This window comes from Melopsittacus undulatus, chromosome 1, assembly GCF_012275295.1.
Source record: "Melopsittacus undulatus isolate bMelUnd1 chromosome 1, bMelUnd1.mat.Z, whole genome shotgun sequence".
NCBI classification, from domain to species: Eukaryota; Metazoa; Chordata; class Aves; order Psittaciformes; family Psittaculidae; genus Melopsittacus; species Melopsittacus undulatus.
Genome location: NC_047527.1, coordinates 21,929,862 through 21,944,325, shown reverse-complemented (window position 1 = coordinate 21,944,325; position 14,464 = coordinate 21,929,862). Strand labels below are relative to the sequence as shown.

The 14,464-nt window shown below is 35.1% G+C and overlaps 1 protein-coding gene and 1 pseudogene across 1 annotated transcript in view; both read left to right on the top strand.

Moving 5' to 3' along the window:
• The window catches only part of SPAG1 (sperm associated antigen 1), a 35,469-nt gene that overhangs the window by 12,099 nt on the left and 8,906 nt on the right, over positions 1-14,464 (top strand). The window contains exons 10-14 of the mRNA XM_031050523.2: positions 146-251; positions 4,522-4,950; positions 5,336-5,435; positions 8,532-8,684; positions 11,842-12,014. Coding sequence (XP_030906383.1) covers positions 146-251; positions 4,522-4,950; positions 5,336-5,435; positions 8,532-8,684; positions 11,842-12,014 — 961 coding nt within the window. The remainder of the gene's footprint in view (positions 1-145; positions 252-4,521; positions 4,951-5,335; positions 5,436-8,531; positions 8,685-11,841; positions 12,015-14,464) is intronic.
• LOC115946815 (uncharacterized) lies at positions 12,064-12,227 on the top strand (annotated as a pseudogene).

The window sequence follows — 14,464 nt, the reverse complement described above, 5'->3', positions numbered from 1 at the left end:
TCTCTTCCTTAAACAGTTCATTCAAGATAAGTATTTGTGTGATATCTTCCGAATTTGTAAGAGACAGAAGTTGAGTGTTAATCTTGATATTGATACTGACTCTTGGAAAAGCAATGTCATTTTTTTTTGTCTTTTTATATTGTAGAAAAATCTGCTAGAGGTTGAAAAGAAACTGAAAGGTTTAAAGCCTGTATCTGACACTCAAGGCAAAGGAAAAAGGATACTTATTCAAGACATAGAGGATTCAGAAGGTGAGGAAGAAAGAGGGGAAAATACAATTGAATGTGAAAGAAGCAGTGGAAATAAAAGTAACATCATGTCACTTTCTGTTTACTTTCAATCTGAGAAAAAATCTTTGCCTTTGTTATTGCCATTTTTATTCACACAATTCATCCATATGTGCTTGCAAAGAATTGTGCCTGTTTGAAGACTAAAATTGCATTCACTACTTAAATTTGGGTGAAATCTAGAATCCAGTTTTATTACACATCTTTGGAATTATTTCTAGAAGGGGTATAATGGATGGATGGAAAATACTGCTATAAATCACCTACTTCCCTGTGTCCTGTGTAATTTTATACCTATCCTTTGGTGTGGACCCAGTTAGGAATGTTCTCGGGTTTTAGAGAACATTGTGTGTTCCTTAGCTCTTTCTCTCACGCCCATCATTGCATTTTTCTTCTGCATGTTTCTTGCCGTAACTAGATCAGAGGGTGTAAAAATAATCAAGTGGCATGTAATTTTGGTTATTTTGCTGTTGTTTGTTTTGAAATCTATCAGTCTTTTTTGTTTGGTTGGTTTTTCAACCTAAGATATCATCTGCTCTGAAAGTATGTATTAGAGGTGAACAATAAGTAATTCTTGTACTGTATTTAGTTTCCAAGCAGCTGAATGCAGCTCCTGTGTCTGGATTAGTGTGTGAGTAACTCCAAGACTGCTGAGATGAAGCTACTGGTATAATCAGAATATATGACTTCTAGGAGGAAGGGAAGCAATAGGTGCCACTGAGTCTTGCACTGGCAGGTTGTTTTTAGATTCAGCTGCATGTCTGGGCTCTGGCCTTCAACAGAGTGACATCCTTAGGTTGATTCTCACCCTCTCTCCTTTCTGTTGGTTCTTCAAGGTAATGTGGCTTGATAACTGTGACTTTTGTGTTTTCTGCTGTCTATGTACTTCTTTATCTTGAAATTAAATCAGTGTATGGGTTTTATAGGTTAATTGTAAATACTAAACTGTGCATGTGTGAGTTAATAATGCCTTATTTGCAAAGAAATTTTAGGAAAATATATTTTTCAAAATCAGTAGGTATCTACTAAGTCACCTCAGCTAAAACCCAGGAAGAAAGGACGGATCATGTCCTTAGTCTTAAATACTAGTTAATTTAGGGCTGCTTTCATTGGGAGCATTCCAGTGACTAAGTGCCTTCTAGCTCCATAGGAAGACTCCCATTCTGTTGATGAAAGGTTAGTCTTTTAAACAGGGGATTGCCAACTGACATAAATGTCACAGGTGTTCATGTAAGTATTTCTGAGATTTAGGAGACAAGCACCTTCATAGATTACTCTGTTTTCAAGTATAACTAAAAGCAAATACAAACTCGGTTCAGTTATTGAATAAACCTGGTGTGTTCCATGAACCTAACAGCAATAAATAGACTAAACGTCTTATCTGTCTTTTCTATACATCTAGTCATGTAGTCACAGTCAGTCCAGTAGTCCATGTAGTCCAGTCATGTAGTCACATTGGTTTCACATTCCAGTTGGTAAGCCTTGTGCACTCCTGCTAAACTATAGCATGGAGATTGGAAGAAAAACAAAATATTTTTGTTTTCTTCAGTTCTGAAGAGTTGATTTCTCAGACAAAACAGTACATATAAAGAGTATAGTCTCTCTTCATCTTCTGTGTAACTGAGAAAAAAAGTAAATCCTTTTTGTACAATAGAAATGGAAAATTGCTTATGTCTTAAGACTGTAAAAACTAGCATTCAGGCACTGTAAGAACTAAAGGTCATGTATGTATTTGACAAAGTGCCTGATATTTTGACATGTTTATAGAAGTGATACAGTGATAAATATGGTTTAAAGATAAATGTATTTTAAGTAGCCCTTTTAATTCATAAAAATTTGCTGACCATATATGGAAAAAAAAAAAGAAAAAGTTATTAAAATTTAATCTGTGGAGATTTGGACCATTCCACTTGCCTTCATATATAGCTAGTCCAGTGTGGATAAAAGACTTGGAAATGTTTCCTGGCTTCATAATAAATGAATTAACTGTGAACTGAACTTACATACTTTTCATTCTGCTACCATTATTTTTGTGCCATGCTTCTGGACAATAAAAACTTTGTATAGCTGGAAACTAATTCTAAATGAAAGACAATGTAATCCATTAAAAAACCCCAAACAAATATTGCTTTTGGAGTATTCAGTAGCTTTTATTTAATGACATTCCTTCCAATTTAAGTTTGCTATTTTAATGGTAACATGAATTAAAATTCTTGCTAGTTTGTATTTGCTGTCATTCTAGTCAAAATCCTGCCCACACTTTTTACTTTTTTACTTTACTTTTCAGTAACTTTCTTTAGAATTTATAATCTATCCATAGGTTTCTTTTTTGGTTTGTTTTTTTTTTTTTTTAAGAAAAGTTTGTAAGTACTGATTATTTTTTTTTAGGACAAGCCCAGACTACTGCTTTCGTTAATATATTTTTCTGCAGAGACCAATACAAGAATAGTGGTTATGTTATTAAGACTGAAAGTGAAAAACAGTGAGAATGAGATTTGAGAAATATATATCTGAGCAATTTTGTGCGTGATGTTCACTCAGTTCAGAAATACTTAGGGAGTTAGCATAACCTGACAGCTAAACCAGTTGACTATAACTACTCCTATTATCAGGGGGGCTCCAAAGGCTATAAATGTTTCCTGTCCATCTAGAATCAGTTCTGTGCACTTTATCTTCAGGAAATTTTCTGTTGTCTTCAGGAAGTGATGTTCATGTTAATGACATTCACATCATTATCTGTCATTATTCACACGTTATCGGCTTTTCTTGCTTTTTCTGTGGCTCAGAAAGTTGGGCTCTGCTTCTAGAGTGTTTCACTGTGTTTTCTAAAATCTTGTCAAGTTGCCTCTTTGTCTGTGACATTTAAAATGTTGAGGGTTTTTTCCTTTATTTTACTAGAAGGTGTACAGAGTATTGTCTGTTTTGGTGGATGTAAAGTGAAAAGTATTTTAGCATGTATCCTAAGGAAATTACTATTATACTATCACTGGCTTTGCTCATCGGCCTAGCTAGCTTTATTCTCCACATCCTCTCAACCAAATAGACTTTAGATCTTTTTGGCATATTTGGCATTGCCAAACTGCATGGATGGATGTACATCTCAAATAGAAATAATTTACTTTAAGTTTTATAAAACAGTCTGTGTGAGTAGAATAGATGTATCCTATCATTGTTCCCACTGTGTAGTATGAACTTATTATTAAACATGGTATTTCAAGACAGAGACCAGAGCTAGGAGGGACAGTTGGAGCTTTTGTCTATTAGGCACAAGAGAATCTATTGTTTTTAAACCTCTTATGCTTTGCCATTTTTTTCAGTTTGATTTCAGTAGCATTTTGTGCATTAAAAAAATAATCTTTAATTTGGAACAGCCTGGAGTTCATCCATATGATTTAATATTACATCAACTTCATAAGTTTAGTTTGAATTCTTGGAAGTGTCACTGCAATATACAAAGGCATGAAAAAATGCTGTTGGACAGATGAACACATTAAGTTAAGGGAGGGTGAAATCCCAGCACCTCAGAATACCAAACACAGAACTGCCTTTCTGTGATTGGTACTATCCATAGTCAGGCTTTCTGCAGAAATCTGTATTTAAATACTGTGGTGGCAATCTGGTAGGAATTCAGGTGAAGAAGGAATATATATGGTAATATCTGATACTCTTATTGTATGATTTTTTCTGAATTAAAGTAGTAATAAAGAATAGTGGAAGTTGAATCATCAGGATTATTTGTAAAAGGCTTTTTGGCATTATATTTAAATGAAACCTCTTCGAGAATGATTTATAAGCTTTTATGCCTCCTATGTTGTATTTGAGAGTTTTGAAGTGTGCAACATTACTGGTTTCTTAGCAGTGTGTTTTAATTTTAATATGCAAGCATTTTGATTTGGTCACAGAAAATCGAAGTACCAATATTGCAATAGCCAGTATGTAAAGAGTTAATTTCAAGGTGAACTCTGTACCATTCTGGCACCACAGAACAGGGGTTCATAGTGTGCCCGAAGAGGGGAAATTTCATTTCGTAGTAATACCTTCTCAGTAATAATTGCAAGTTAGTTGTAAGTAGGAATTTATCTATGTTCTTGGAAGTGTTTTCTAAGGCAAATAAATCTTCATAACACTAGGATGCCTGAAGGATTTGGTCTTTAGCTGCGCACCCCTCTTTTGTCAGGACGATAGTTTCTCCTGATGATGCAAGCTCTAACTCGGCTCATTAACTTCCTTGTAGAAATCGGCGTGCCAGTCGGAGGCGCGGCGGCTGCGGGAGAGGCTGCGATGGGCAACGCGCAGAGAAAGTTTCATAGCAAAGGAGGGGGCAGTAAGGCGGAGAACAGGGAGACACAGAAGCAGAAGGAATCCACCGAGAGCGGATTAAAAAAAGGCACATCAGAGAAAAATACACAAAGGCAGTTGTCAGACTGTGAATGTGAAGTTAATGGCTGTTTACACAGTGACCAAAAAAGTGAAAGCCCTGAAGCTGAGGAGGTCTCGGGATCGCTTGAAGCAGGGTCTCAGTCGACTGGTGGTGGCAATTCCATTTCACTTCCTCCTGCTGCAGCAAAACTAAAAAGTGAAGGAAACGAATTATTTAAGAGTGGGCAGTTTGGAGAAGCTGTATTCAAATACTCGGAAGCAATTGAGTATGTCACTGGTCTAGGTGAGTGTAATACCTTATACTTAAATCTAGGTTTGTTGTCTGGATTATTTAAAGGAAATACAAATGAACTAACCTAGCCTATGCCTGGATTTTTGGCAAGAGTTACTGTGCAGTAAATTCTTTGTCATTTCAGTGGAGGACATTTTACATGCACAAAATAGAAGATTATGACTGAAACAGTACTTTTAACTTCTTAGGACAGAGCTGTTTGTATTTATTTATGTGTTTGAATAATTACATATTCTGAGTTACATGATAAAGGAAAGCTTCTTACGGCTTTGCATTGTCAGCAAGCTGCATCACTGCAGTGTCACAGTATGCGAGTCTTTAATTTTTGAATGTCATTTTGGTAACCATCTTTGATTTTAATTGTAACTTCTTCTAGGAGAACGAAGTCCAGATGATTTAAGTATCTTGTACTCAAACAGAGCAGCATGTTACCTCAAAGAAGGGAATTGCAGTGACTGCATTCAGGATTGTAACAGGTAAATTGCAACCTCCCATGTAGGGCAACAACATTCCTTATGATGAGTAAACATTTTAACTGATATATTGTTATTGCAGTTTGACTTGGAACAGTCAGGAAAGACTGATTCCCTAAATGTGATCTCTCTAAATAAGAGAGATCTTTGTCAGTTATGTAAACAATCACATGGAACCTAGGGACAGAGTAGCTTTTAACTTACTGTCTTAAAAGTGCAGTTGTTTGTTAGGCTTCTTGTGTACGCAGAAATGCATATCAGGATTAAAACTTCTAAGACAAATGGAGGTTTATTTCAGTGATGCTATGTAATAACTTGTGTGCAGACGCTTTGTTAAACCAGATGATTATCACAGTGTTGGAGATTGCTTCCAAGCATGTGCATGGTGTACATGTGTGTGTTCTCTGTGTTCGGTTTGTTGTTTCGGTTTGGGTTATTTAATGCATACTTTTCATAGTTATAAACCGTAATTACAGCTGTTCAGGAATTGAGCTAAAATTCTTTCTGCTTATTGTGGCTTTTAAGGACACCTTCAACAACTTTGAAACACTGCCTTCCACTAAATTATTAGTGTATTTCTAGAAGTCTTTTTTTGTATTTTCATAGTTAGGCTTAGTAAGACTGACCCTTAACGTGAAAAAAGGATCCCAAGGCAGTTAGAAATCATACTAATTGATTTTTTTTGCAGCATAACCCAAACTAAAAATAAAGTACCTTTGTATTAATTAAATATTTGACTTACTGTATATATTCTGCCTGACAGAAAAGTTTTCTGAAAATGTAATCTGAAAAAAAAAAAGAATGATTTGTTAATAATATTTTGTTAAAATAGAGGACCAAACACAACTGGCTGGTAAAACAAGATGAAATACTTAACAGCTATCACATTTTTCTCTTCAGGAGGTTTGAAGTATGCAAGACTTCAATTGTAATCAGTAATAGGACAGGGGATTTTGGATTCTTACTGGTTAGAAGCTTATTTTCTTACTGCCTAATGATAGTGTCCTTAATGTCATGCATAATTTACAGATGCACAAGAATCCATGATGCTTAGTGAGCACAACAGAGGTAGAAGTAATTTAAACTGGGAAGCAGAACTGCAAAACTGCAAATACACAGGAATTGGGAAATGTCAATTAAATGTTCTCTAGTCAACACAACACAAAGAATGATCTGTGAATAGGTTACTTAATTTCAGAGTAAAAAGTGGTGTAGTGCTTACATTCATGACATAAAAATAAGTACTGAACATTTACTAAGTTCTGGCTATTTAGGGCTTAGAAGTGTATAAAACACCCTCTGTTGGATCGCTGTTTGTCTCAAGACTCTTGATTTGTAGTGCCTTTGATTCTTACTACAGAGGTGAAATAGAACTACCATGCGCTAATGTTAATGTATTTAGTACTGTAGTGTGGTTTGATCCCTGGCTGTATAGTTGCATTCTGCTCTGGAACTGCACTTTCCCATTCCCACAGATGCTGTTCTTCAGGCCATGGCTTCCTCTAAACTTGTTTATAGTTGGTAATTTTTTTCTTAATTGTTGATGTTAGGAACCTGAAATTGCATTAATACTCTTCTGAGTTACAGAATGTCAAGCATTTTTGCATAGGTTTGTAGGGGCTGTGATTTTGTGTGCTGTTGTATTTTTCAAATGCATCCAGCAATTTGCAAGTTTGAAAATGCAATCCAACATAAAGAGAAATGGAACGTGCTTGATATTTATGAAATGGAAATTGGAAATGTTTCTTCTAGTAATCTTTGTTTCTCTAGCTTTAGGAGGAGTAATGGTGCGAAGCCAGTTCACAGAAAGGGCAGCCAGCAGCCTCCTGGTTTTCATATGAACAGGAGCACAGCCACTGGATTGAGGGAAGTGATTATCCCCTTGTACTCAGCACTTGTTAGATAATATCTAACTAAATTAGATGTTGTCTAACTGTGCTAATTTTGAGCTTCCCCACTACAAGAAAGACAGTGATCAACTGTAGTGAGTTCATTGAAGGGTCACTGAGGTGGTTGTGAACTCTGGAGCACTTGCATGGAGAGTCTGAGGGAGCTAGGTTTGTTCAGCTTAGAGAATGGCTTCTAGAGGTCCTAACAGCAGCCTGGCAGTACCTATGAGGAGGGTTACTTAGAGGATGGATACTGACTTGCTCTGGCAGTGGCAGGACAAGAGACAACAGGCAAAAACTGAACCACACAAGGTTCTGACTTCATTTTAGGAGAGATCTTTTCCCCATGAACAGTGTGGGGCATAGCAGCAGGTTGCCCAGAGATGAGCAGAGATTCCTTTAAAGGTTTTCAGGGCCTGACTGGATAAGACCCTGAACAACTTTGGCTGATCTCAGAGCTGACCCCACCTATAGCAGATGGTTGGACTAGGAGTTTCTCAGACTGAATTACATTATGATTCCATAAAATCTAATTGGCTAGATGCTTCTTAATTTCAGTATTTCAGAATTTATCTCTTCCTCTGTAATAAGAATCATTGATTTATAAAAGGTAGTCTTTAATAAATAAGGCCTTTGTGGACTGCTTCTTCATATTGCTGGAAGATCACATGGTATTTGGGGGGCATTATGATTGCACACTGTCAGGAGTTGAGTTCAGTGTTGACTAGGCACACAATCAAAAGAGTAAATAGGCAAAATGCAAAACCAAAACAGTCAGAAATAGGTGCATATTCATGTCTTACTAAATGTATTTTTTACATGCATACTTCCACGTAAGGAAGAAGGAAGGAAAATCATGTAGGCAAAAGCACCATATACTTGAAATCCCCATACATCTTGGCATTGAAAAGATAGGTTTTGACTTAAGAAAGATAGCTTTTGCTCTTGACCGGCTACCATTGCATTAATCTTTTCTCACTGCTAAAAACAGTTTTCCAGATGGAAGATGGAGATTTGAGTAAAGTAAGTTGTAGTAAAAGCACTAACAATTTCAGAACTGTGTGTGATTTGGGGTATTAATATAAACCACTTAGTGCCATTTTCCATGCTTGTGTTACTGTAAGGCCCATCTGAAATATCGTAAAAGAATTTTACTAATATTATTTCAGTTACTCTGTTTCAATCCTGCATTTTTCTTCTTTTCCTCCAGAGCTCTGGAGCTTCAGCCATTTTCCCTTAAGCCTCTTCTACGACGAGCAATGGCAAATGAGTGTATGGAGAGATATCGACAGGCATACATTGATTATAAAACAGTCCTACAAATAGACAGCAGCATCCAAGCAGCAAATGACAGTGCTAATAGGTAACTCCACTTACAAGTCTGCTATCAGTCCAAACAGAAAAGTAGAATTCAGTAGTGTTTGTTTTACATGCACCCTCAGTTGTGTATCCTTCAAAGTCGGGATCCTCACAAATAGTGTGTTATAACTAGAGGAGTAGCTGTCTTATTTGTTTTCCTGTAGCTTCACAGTTTTCCTCTGCCAGCAGTAGAGGGCTTTCTGGTTTAGAAACATATTTTAAAGGTTGTTTTTTTTTTTCTGGCATTTCAACATGTTTTCTTTCTTTTATTTGATACCACATAAAGTAGTTCTTTAAGGTCCATATCTTTTATCTGACATTTCTGTTTCCTTTTTATATTAGCAGTCTTGCTGTGGCTGCTGGAGTTTTATGTTAAGTGTGAATCCTTTGGCATGCTGCAGTTATGGAAACACTGAGGGAGCTTGATACAGTGGTTGTCTGCAAAACTTAAAAGTGTAAAAATTATGACTGACTATTATCTTAAACTGAAATGTTAATACTTCCAACATCAATACTTGCTGCCAAGAGAGTACTTCTTAATTTCTATAATTATATTTTAATAATGTAAAATCAGTGTATACACACTATCGTAACTCTCTTCTTATTAACACATAGTAAGTATTTAAGTGCCTGAATGATAGGTTTTTCCAATCCCCTTTTTTTTCCTTTTTTCTTTAATGGGCAAAAAAAAAGTATGTATGAAAGTATAACAGCCATTAATCGTTGAGCAGGAACCCACATGCATACAATTCTTAACAATGGAATCTAGTACCTTTTTCTTTATAAGACAAAGTCATGAGCGCTTACATTATTGCTTCATTAAAAAGTCCACAATATCTTTAAATTCTGCTTATTTGACCAGAGGTGGACATGACGACACTTTATCATCTCCTCTTAGAAATCTTATTTTTGATAGCAACAAATTGTTACTGATCTTCTATATCTGCCCCAGTAATGGAGCACTTAGATTGATGGGATGCATAACTGCTTGTCTTGGTATCTGCGTGATTATTATACTTTTTTTTTTAAATCTTCTTGGCTTATTTTATCTCCAGATACTCTCTTCATACTTCTCCTTGACTTGTAACTTACTTAGTAATAAGCTTATTTCCCTTTATTTCTCCTAACACTCTTCCTTTTCTCCTCTCTAGGCCTTCCTTATATTTTTAGCTTCACTGCTCATTACTCTTTCCTCCCTGGCAACCTTATTTCAGCTGCTTCTTCCTTCTCTTCTGCTGGTAATTAATTTTTGCTTGCAGATACTTAGTTTCTAAAGCATAGACCTCCTGCATAAGTGAACTTTTGCTATAATTTACTTTTAATATTTATGAATTAAGCTGAAATTGTTTCCCAAAGTATTATTTTAATTTCCAAAGTAACAGACCTTTTAAAAAATAAATGTTAACAAGAAATGCTGTTTCCTCTACTGCCTTTTAACTTAAAGGGACAACCCCAAAACATAGTTTAATTTATTTTCTTTTTCATTATTTTAGGAATGTCAGGTCTTAACAACCTGTTTTTATTGGAGAATTTCTTTGTTTTTAATTTCCTGTGGGAAATTGGGTGGTGATGCTGTAGGAAGGAGAGGTGTTCTGAGGGTGGGTTCGATAAATCATGTTAAGGCTTGTCTTTCTGTACTTACCTAACTAAGCAGACTTTCCAGAAATCTTAGAATGGAACAGGTGTTCAGTCTGATAGTTTTAATAATTCTCACGTAAAAGGCAAATAGAATTTTTAATATAAAGCCTCTACCTGGTTATTTTGCAATCAAAAGGAAAGAATGATTGATCATCAAATATTGTAGGATTCTTTCTGCTGATCTAATTCTAGTTCAGGTTTTTTCTCAAACTTTTTAAGCCTATTATGATAAATAGAGAAAAATTAAACAGGAAGCCAATGGGAGCATGGTTTACAGTAGAACTCTTGTTTTACTTTGTGGGACTTCCTAAAAGACTAAAACTAAGCAAGAAAACTAGATTGGGTCCTTTATATTCATTCTAGTTCATTCTTTATGTCACATTCAAGGTTAGTTCTTTTTTTCAGGGGATGTGTATACATATAATGTTTTTTATACCTGTGTTAGATGAAAGCGCACCTAATACACAAATTTCAGGTTTATTTGCTGTGGTATCATGGGACTTGCCTTGCTAATCATTTCAGAATTTTTCTTTGTTAAAGTAGATATTAGACTTGTCCCAAGTTGAACTTGACTCTTAAGATCACTTTGAGATTAGAAGATGTTTACCTCACTATTATTCTCATTCTCATAATTGATTAATATGTTTTGGGTTTTCTGTTGTTTTTTTTTTTAAACACCACAGAAGTTGTAATGGAACCATGAAATCTTCTATGGCTTTAATCATTATATTGACTTAGGACTTTCTCCAAAATGTATCGCAGTAGTGGGTAACTCCCACTTGAATGGATTTTGCATTGAACCTCTCATGTACAGAAATAGTTGACCTATATATATATACATGTACATATAATACATATAATATATAGAAAATAATATATATTATATGTTATATATGTTACATGCAATGCATACTATATAATGCCTAATACATAATGTATAATATATAAACGTGTGTGAGTTTTTATATATTTTATTATTTCCAATTTTTAAATGGGGATAAACAGTGATTGATTGATAAATTTCAGACTGTTCTTTAAAATGCAGCTTAATACCTACTTTGTGACCTGCATTGGTTATTTAGAAAACTGTCGTGTAAGAGATTTCAACTGATATGGGCAAATTCAGGTGTCACACTTTGATGGTATTGTAATCTACACTTGTTACAAATAACCTCTATGAACAGGTGAGAAAAGTAAAATTACTTTTTTTTCCGATTTATTTATAGCATGTGGTAGGCAGCATTTCAAGCTTAGTTGCAAAATTGCTTAAATGTTTACAGATCCTGCTGAACTCAGCTTCTTCTAAATGCTCACAAATACTCTAAGAGGCAGAAAAAGTATAAATCTTAAACAAATGCAGCACCACTGACTGCTGTGACAGTCTTTTTTAAATTATGCTTTAGGATAACTGCTTGGTTGGTTTTTTAAAAATTAGAACATTGCATTATTTAATTTGGGTGTAAGTTATTGAAGTGTGAGTTAAATATGTGAAAAGTCATGTTGGTGGGACTTTTCTCTTTCAGAATAACAAAGGCATTAATAGATCAGGATGGTCCCCGTTGGAGGGAGAAATTGCCACCAATTCCAGTTGTCCCAGTTGCTGCTCAGCTACACAGATGGGATGGAGGAAACTTTACTTCAGAAAATATGCCAAGATGTCCCACAGAGATCAAAAGAGAACAGTTGTTGATGAATCGTACGTGTAGCAAATGCGTATATTTTATATATATACACAGAAAAGGAAAATGGCTTCTTGGCCTTTTGACTAAAGTCAAGTGTAGTATCTGTTCTTACCAGTTTAGTATCTGATATGATGAGAGGACTTTGCATTAAGTGGCTTTTTGGCACTAGGAGTTGGAACCAGAGCTTGCTCCTTTTGTTTTGGACTTGATGACCTTAAAGATCTTTTCCAACCTAATTGATTCTAAGAAAGATCCTAATGTAAAATGGAATAAGATTTAATAATGTCAAAGAAACTGCTTTAGAAAATATTTACAAGAGACCTTTGTGATAAACCAACTTAGGTGATTGTCATTTACATGATTTGGTTTCATGTGCTTCAGGGAGCCACAGGTATGATTTATTTTAATTTCTTCTAAAATTTTAATTTCTTTTTTTAAGCTAGGTTATGTAGTTTGCAGTATGTAATTTCTAAAGTTACATCAAATATATCAGAAATACTCATCATCAGTATACTGAGTCCTCTCACAAGTATCAGTGGTTTCCCTGACATTTCCCTGATAGTTGTGTACAGTTTTACCCCCAAAAAACACCACACAAACAATCACTCGGTAACATAATCAGCTGCATAATCTGTAGCTGTCATTTAATTAATGAAAGCATTACTCAGTTCTACAGACTAGAAAGGGTAGACCTGTAGATGACAGTAGTTTGTGACATGGGCTATAGAAAAGCACTTCTGAGTATTACTTTTTTTTTTTTTTACAATGGATTCTAGCTATGACAGTGGCCAGTAGTCACCTTTCAAAGATGTTAGTTCTAGATTTGCTTGCATATAAGCAGTGTGTGCTTAACTCCTTTAGGATACGTTCTTCCTCCTGACTTTTTTTCTATTTATCGCAGTTTCCATTTTTCTCTTCCTGTAAGTCAGGTGAAGGAACCTTCCTGATTCCATTTTTATTGACATGGAACATTCTTTTTGCAAAGGCCTTAACTATGATTTTTTACTCAACTATTAATAGGTTCCCCTTTGAGTTTATTTAAATACAAAGAAAAATAGTCTTGAAGATAATCTTCACCTTGATTAACACAGGGGAGGCTGCAATGCGTAACTACTGCATTGCTGGCAAAATAAGTAGCAGTGATTGGGTTATCTGTCCATAACACATTACTGCAGTAATGTGTGTCCTCAAATAATCTGCACTTTTGGGCACTACAAATTTAATTACTTTAAAAAGATCTTTCAGATAGTATTGAATTTATTTGTACCTGATGTAAAACAACAGGCAACTTACAAATACATGTGTTTATGAAAACTGGATGTTTTTCTCAAGAATAAGATGTAGTTCTAGAAACTTGCAGTAATGTGGTTAAGAAATGATTTGAATAGTAGCGTGTACTAAGCTTCAGTAATGCTACAGAAAATTGGTTTTCATTAAAGAAACATGAGGCATGATGCTGTAGAATTTAAGCTCAATTAAATTGATAAAAACTTTACTTTTTTGAGATGTCCAGTGTCAAGTATTTTCATTACAGTTGCCACTACATGTTGTTACTGATTCATGGATCTTAAGGAATAGGCAGCAATTTGGTTTAACATTTGGATTATTTTAATGAAATAGAAAACTGATACATTGCACAGTTGTTGCTATTAAACATAAATGCTTAGCTTGAAAAGTGCACTTTGTTGCACTGATTATACTCCAGGCTTTTTCCGCTATTAAAGAGTATGACTTGTTGAATTTTTATTTCAATGTATAACCAACCCTCTTAAACCTTTCAAGTAGTAAGTTTGGATCTGTATAACCTTGTGTGATTTTGTCAAGAGAGAATTTGAATATCCTTGTAGTGAAAGGTATACAGATGAGTGACTCCTGAGAACAGTGGTGATCGTGTTTAGCCTGTTACGAAAGTTAACAAAACTGGCCATCACTGTGTTTATGAAGTGCAGCATTTTGATGCAAAACATGCCTCAATCTGTTTCAGATAGAGTGGGACTTTGATTAGGCTTTGAGTTTGGAAGTACTAAATGAAGACTTCATTTTCTTCACTGCAGGCTGACCCTAAGGTTGTAGCTGCCTACTTTGGCCTGTACTAAATCAGTGGGATCTGACAGTGATAGCTGGTGGCAAAAGCATGGCAGCAATAATGATCAGTTAGTAGTTAAAAATTTCTCATAAATTTAGTTAAAGTAGTAAATAAGTCTTTCTGTTGCATGACAGGTTTTTTTTGCAAGTTGTCTGTTGTTTTTTCTGTTTTACAACTTGAGTTATAATTTAGTCGTGTTTCTTGCAAAAGTTTGTTCTGGTTTCTTGTTGTAACTTAATTTTTGACCCAAGCACCCATGTCGTTTTTTTTTGGCATAGGAGACTGCTATATTTTTATGAAAGAACTCACTGAGTTCAGTTATCGGTTAAAAATAACTGTTTATATCCAGCGTTTAAAACCTGACGGTTAGGAAGTAGT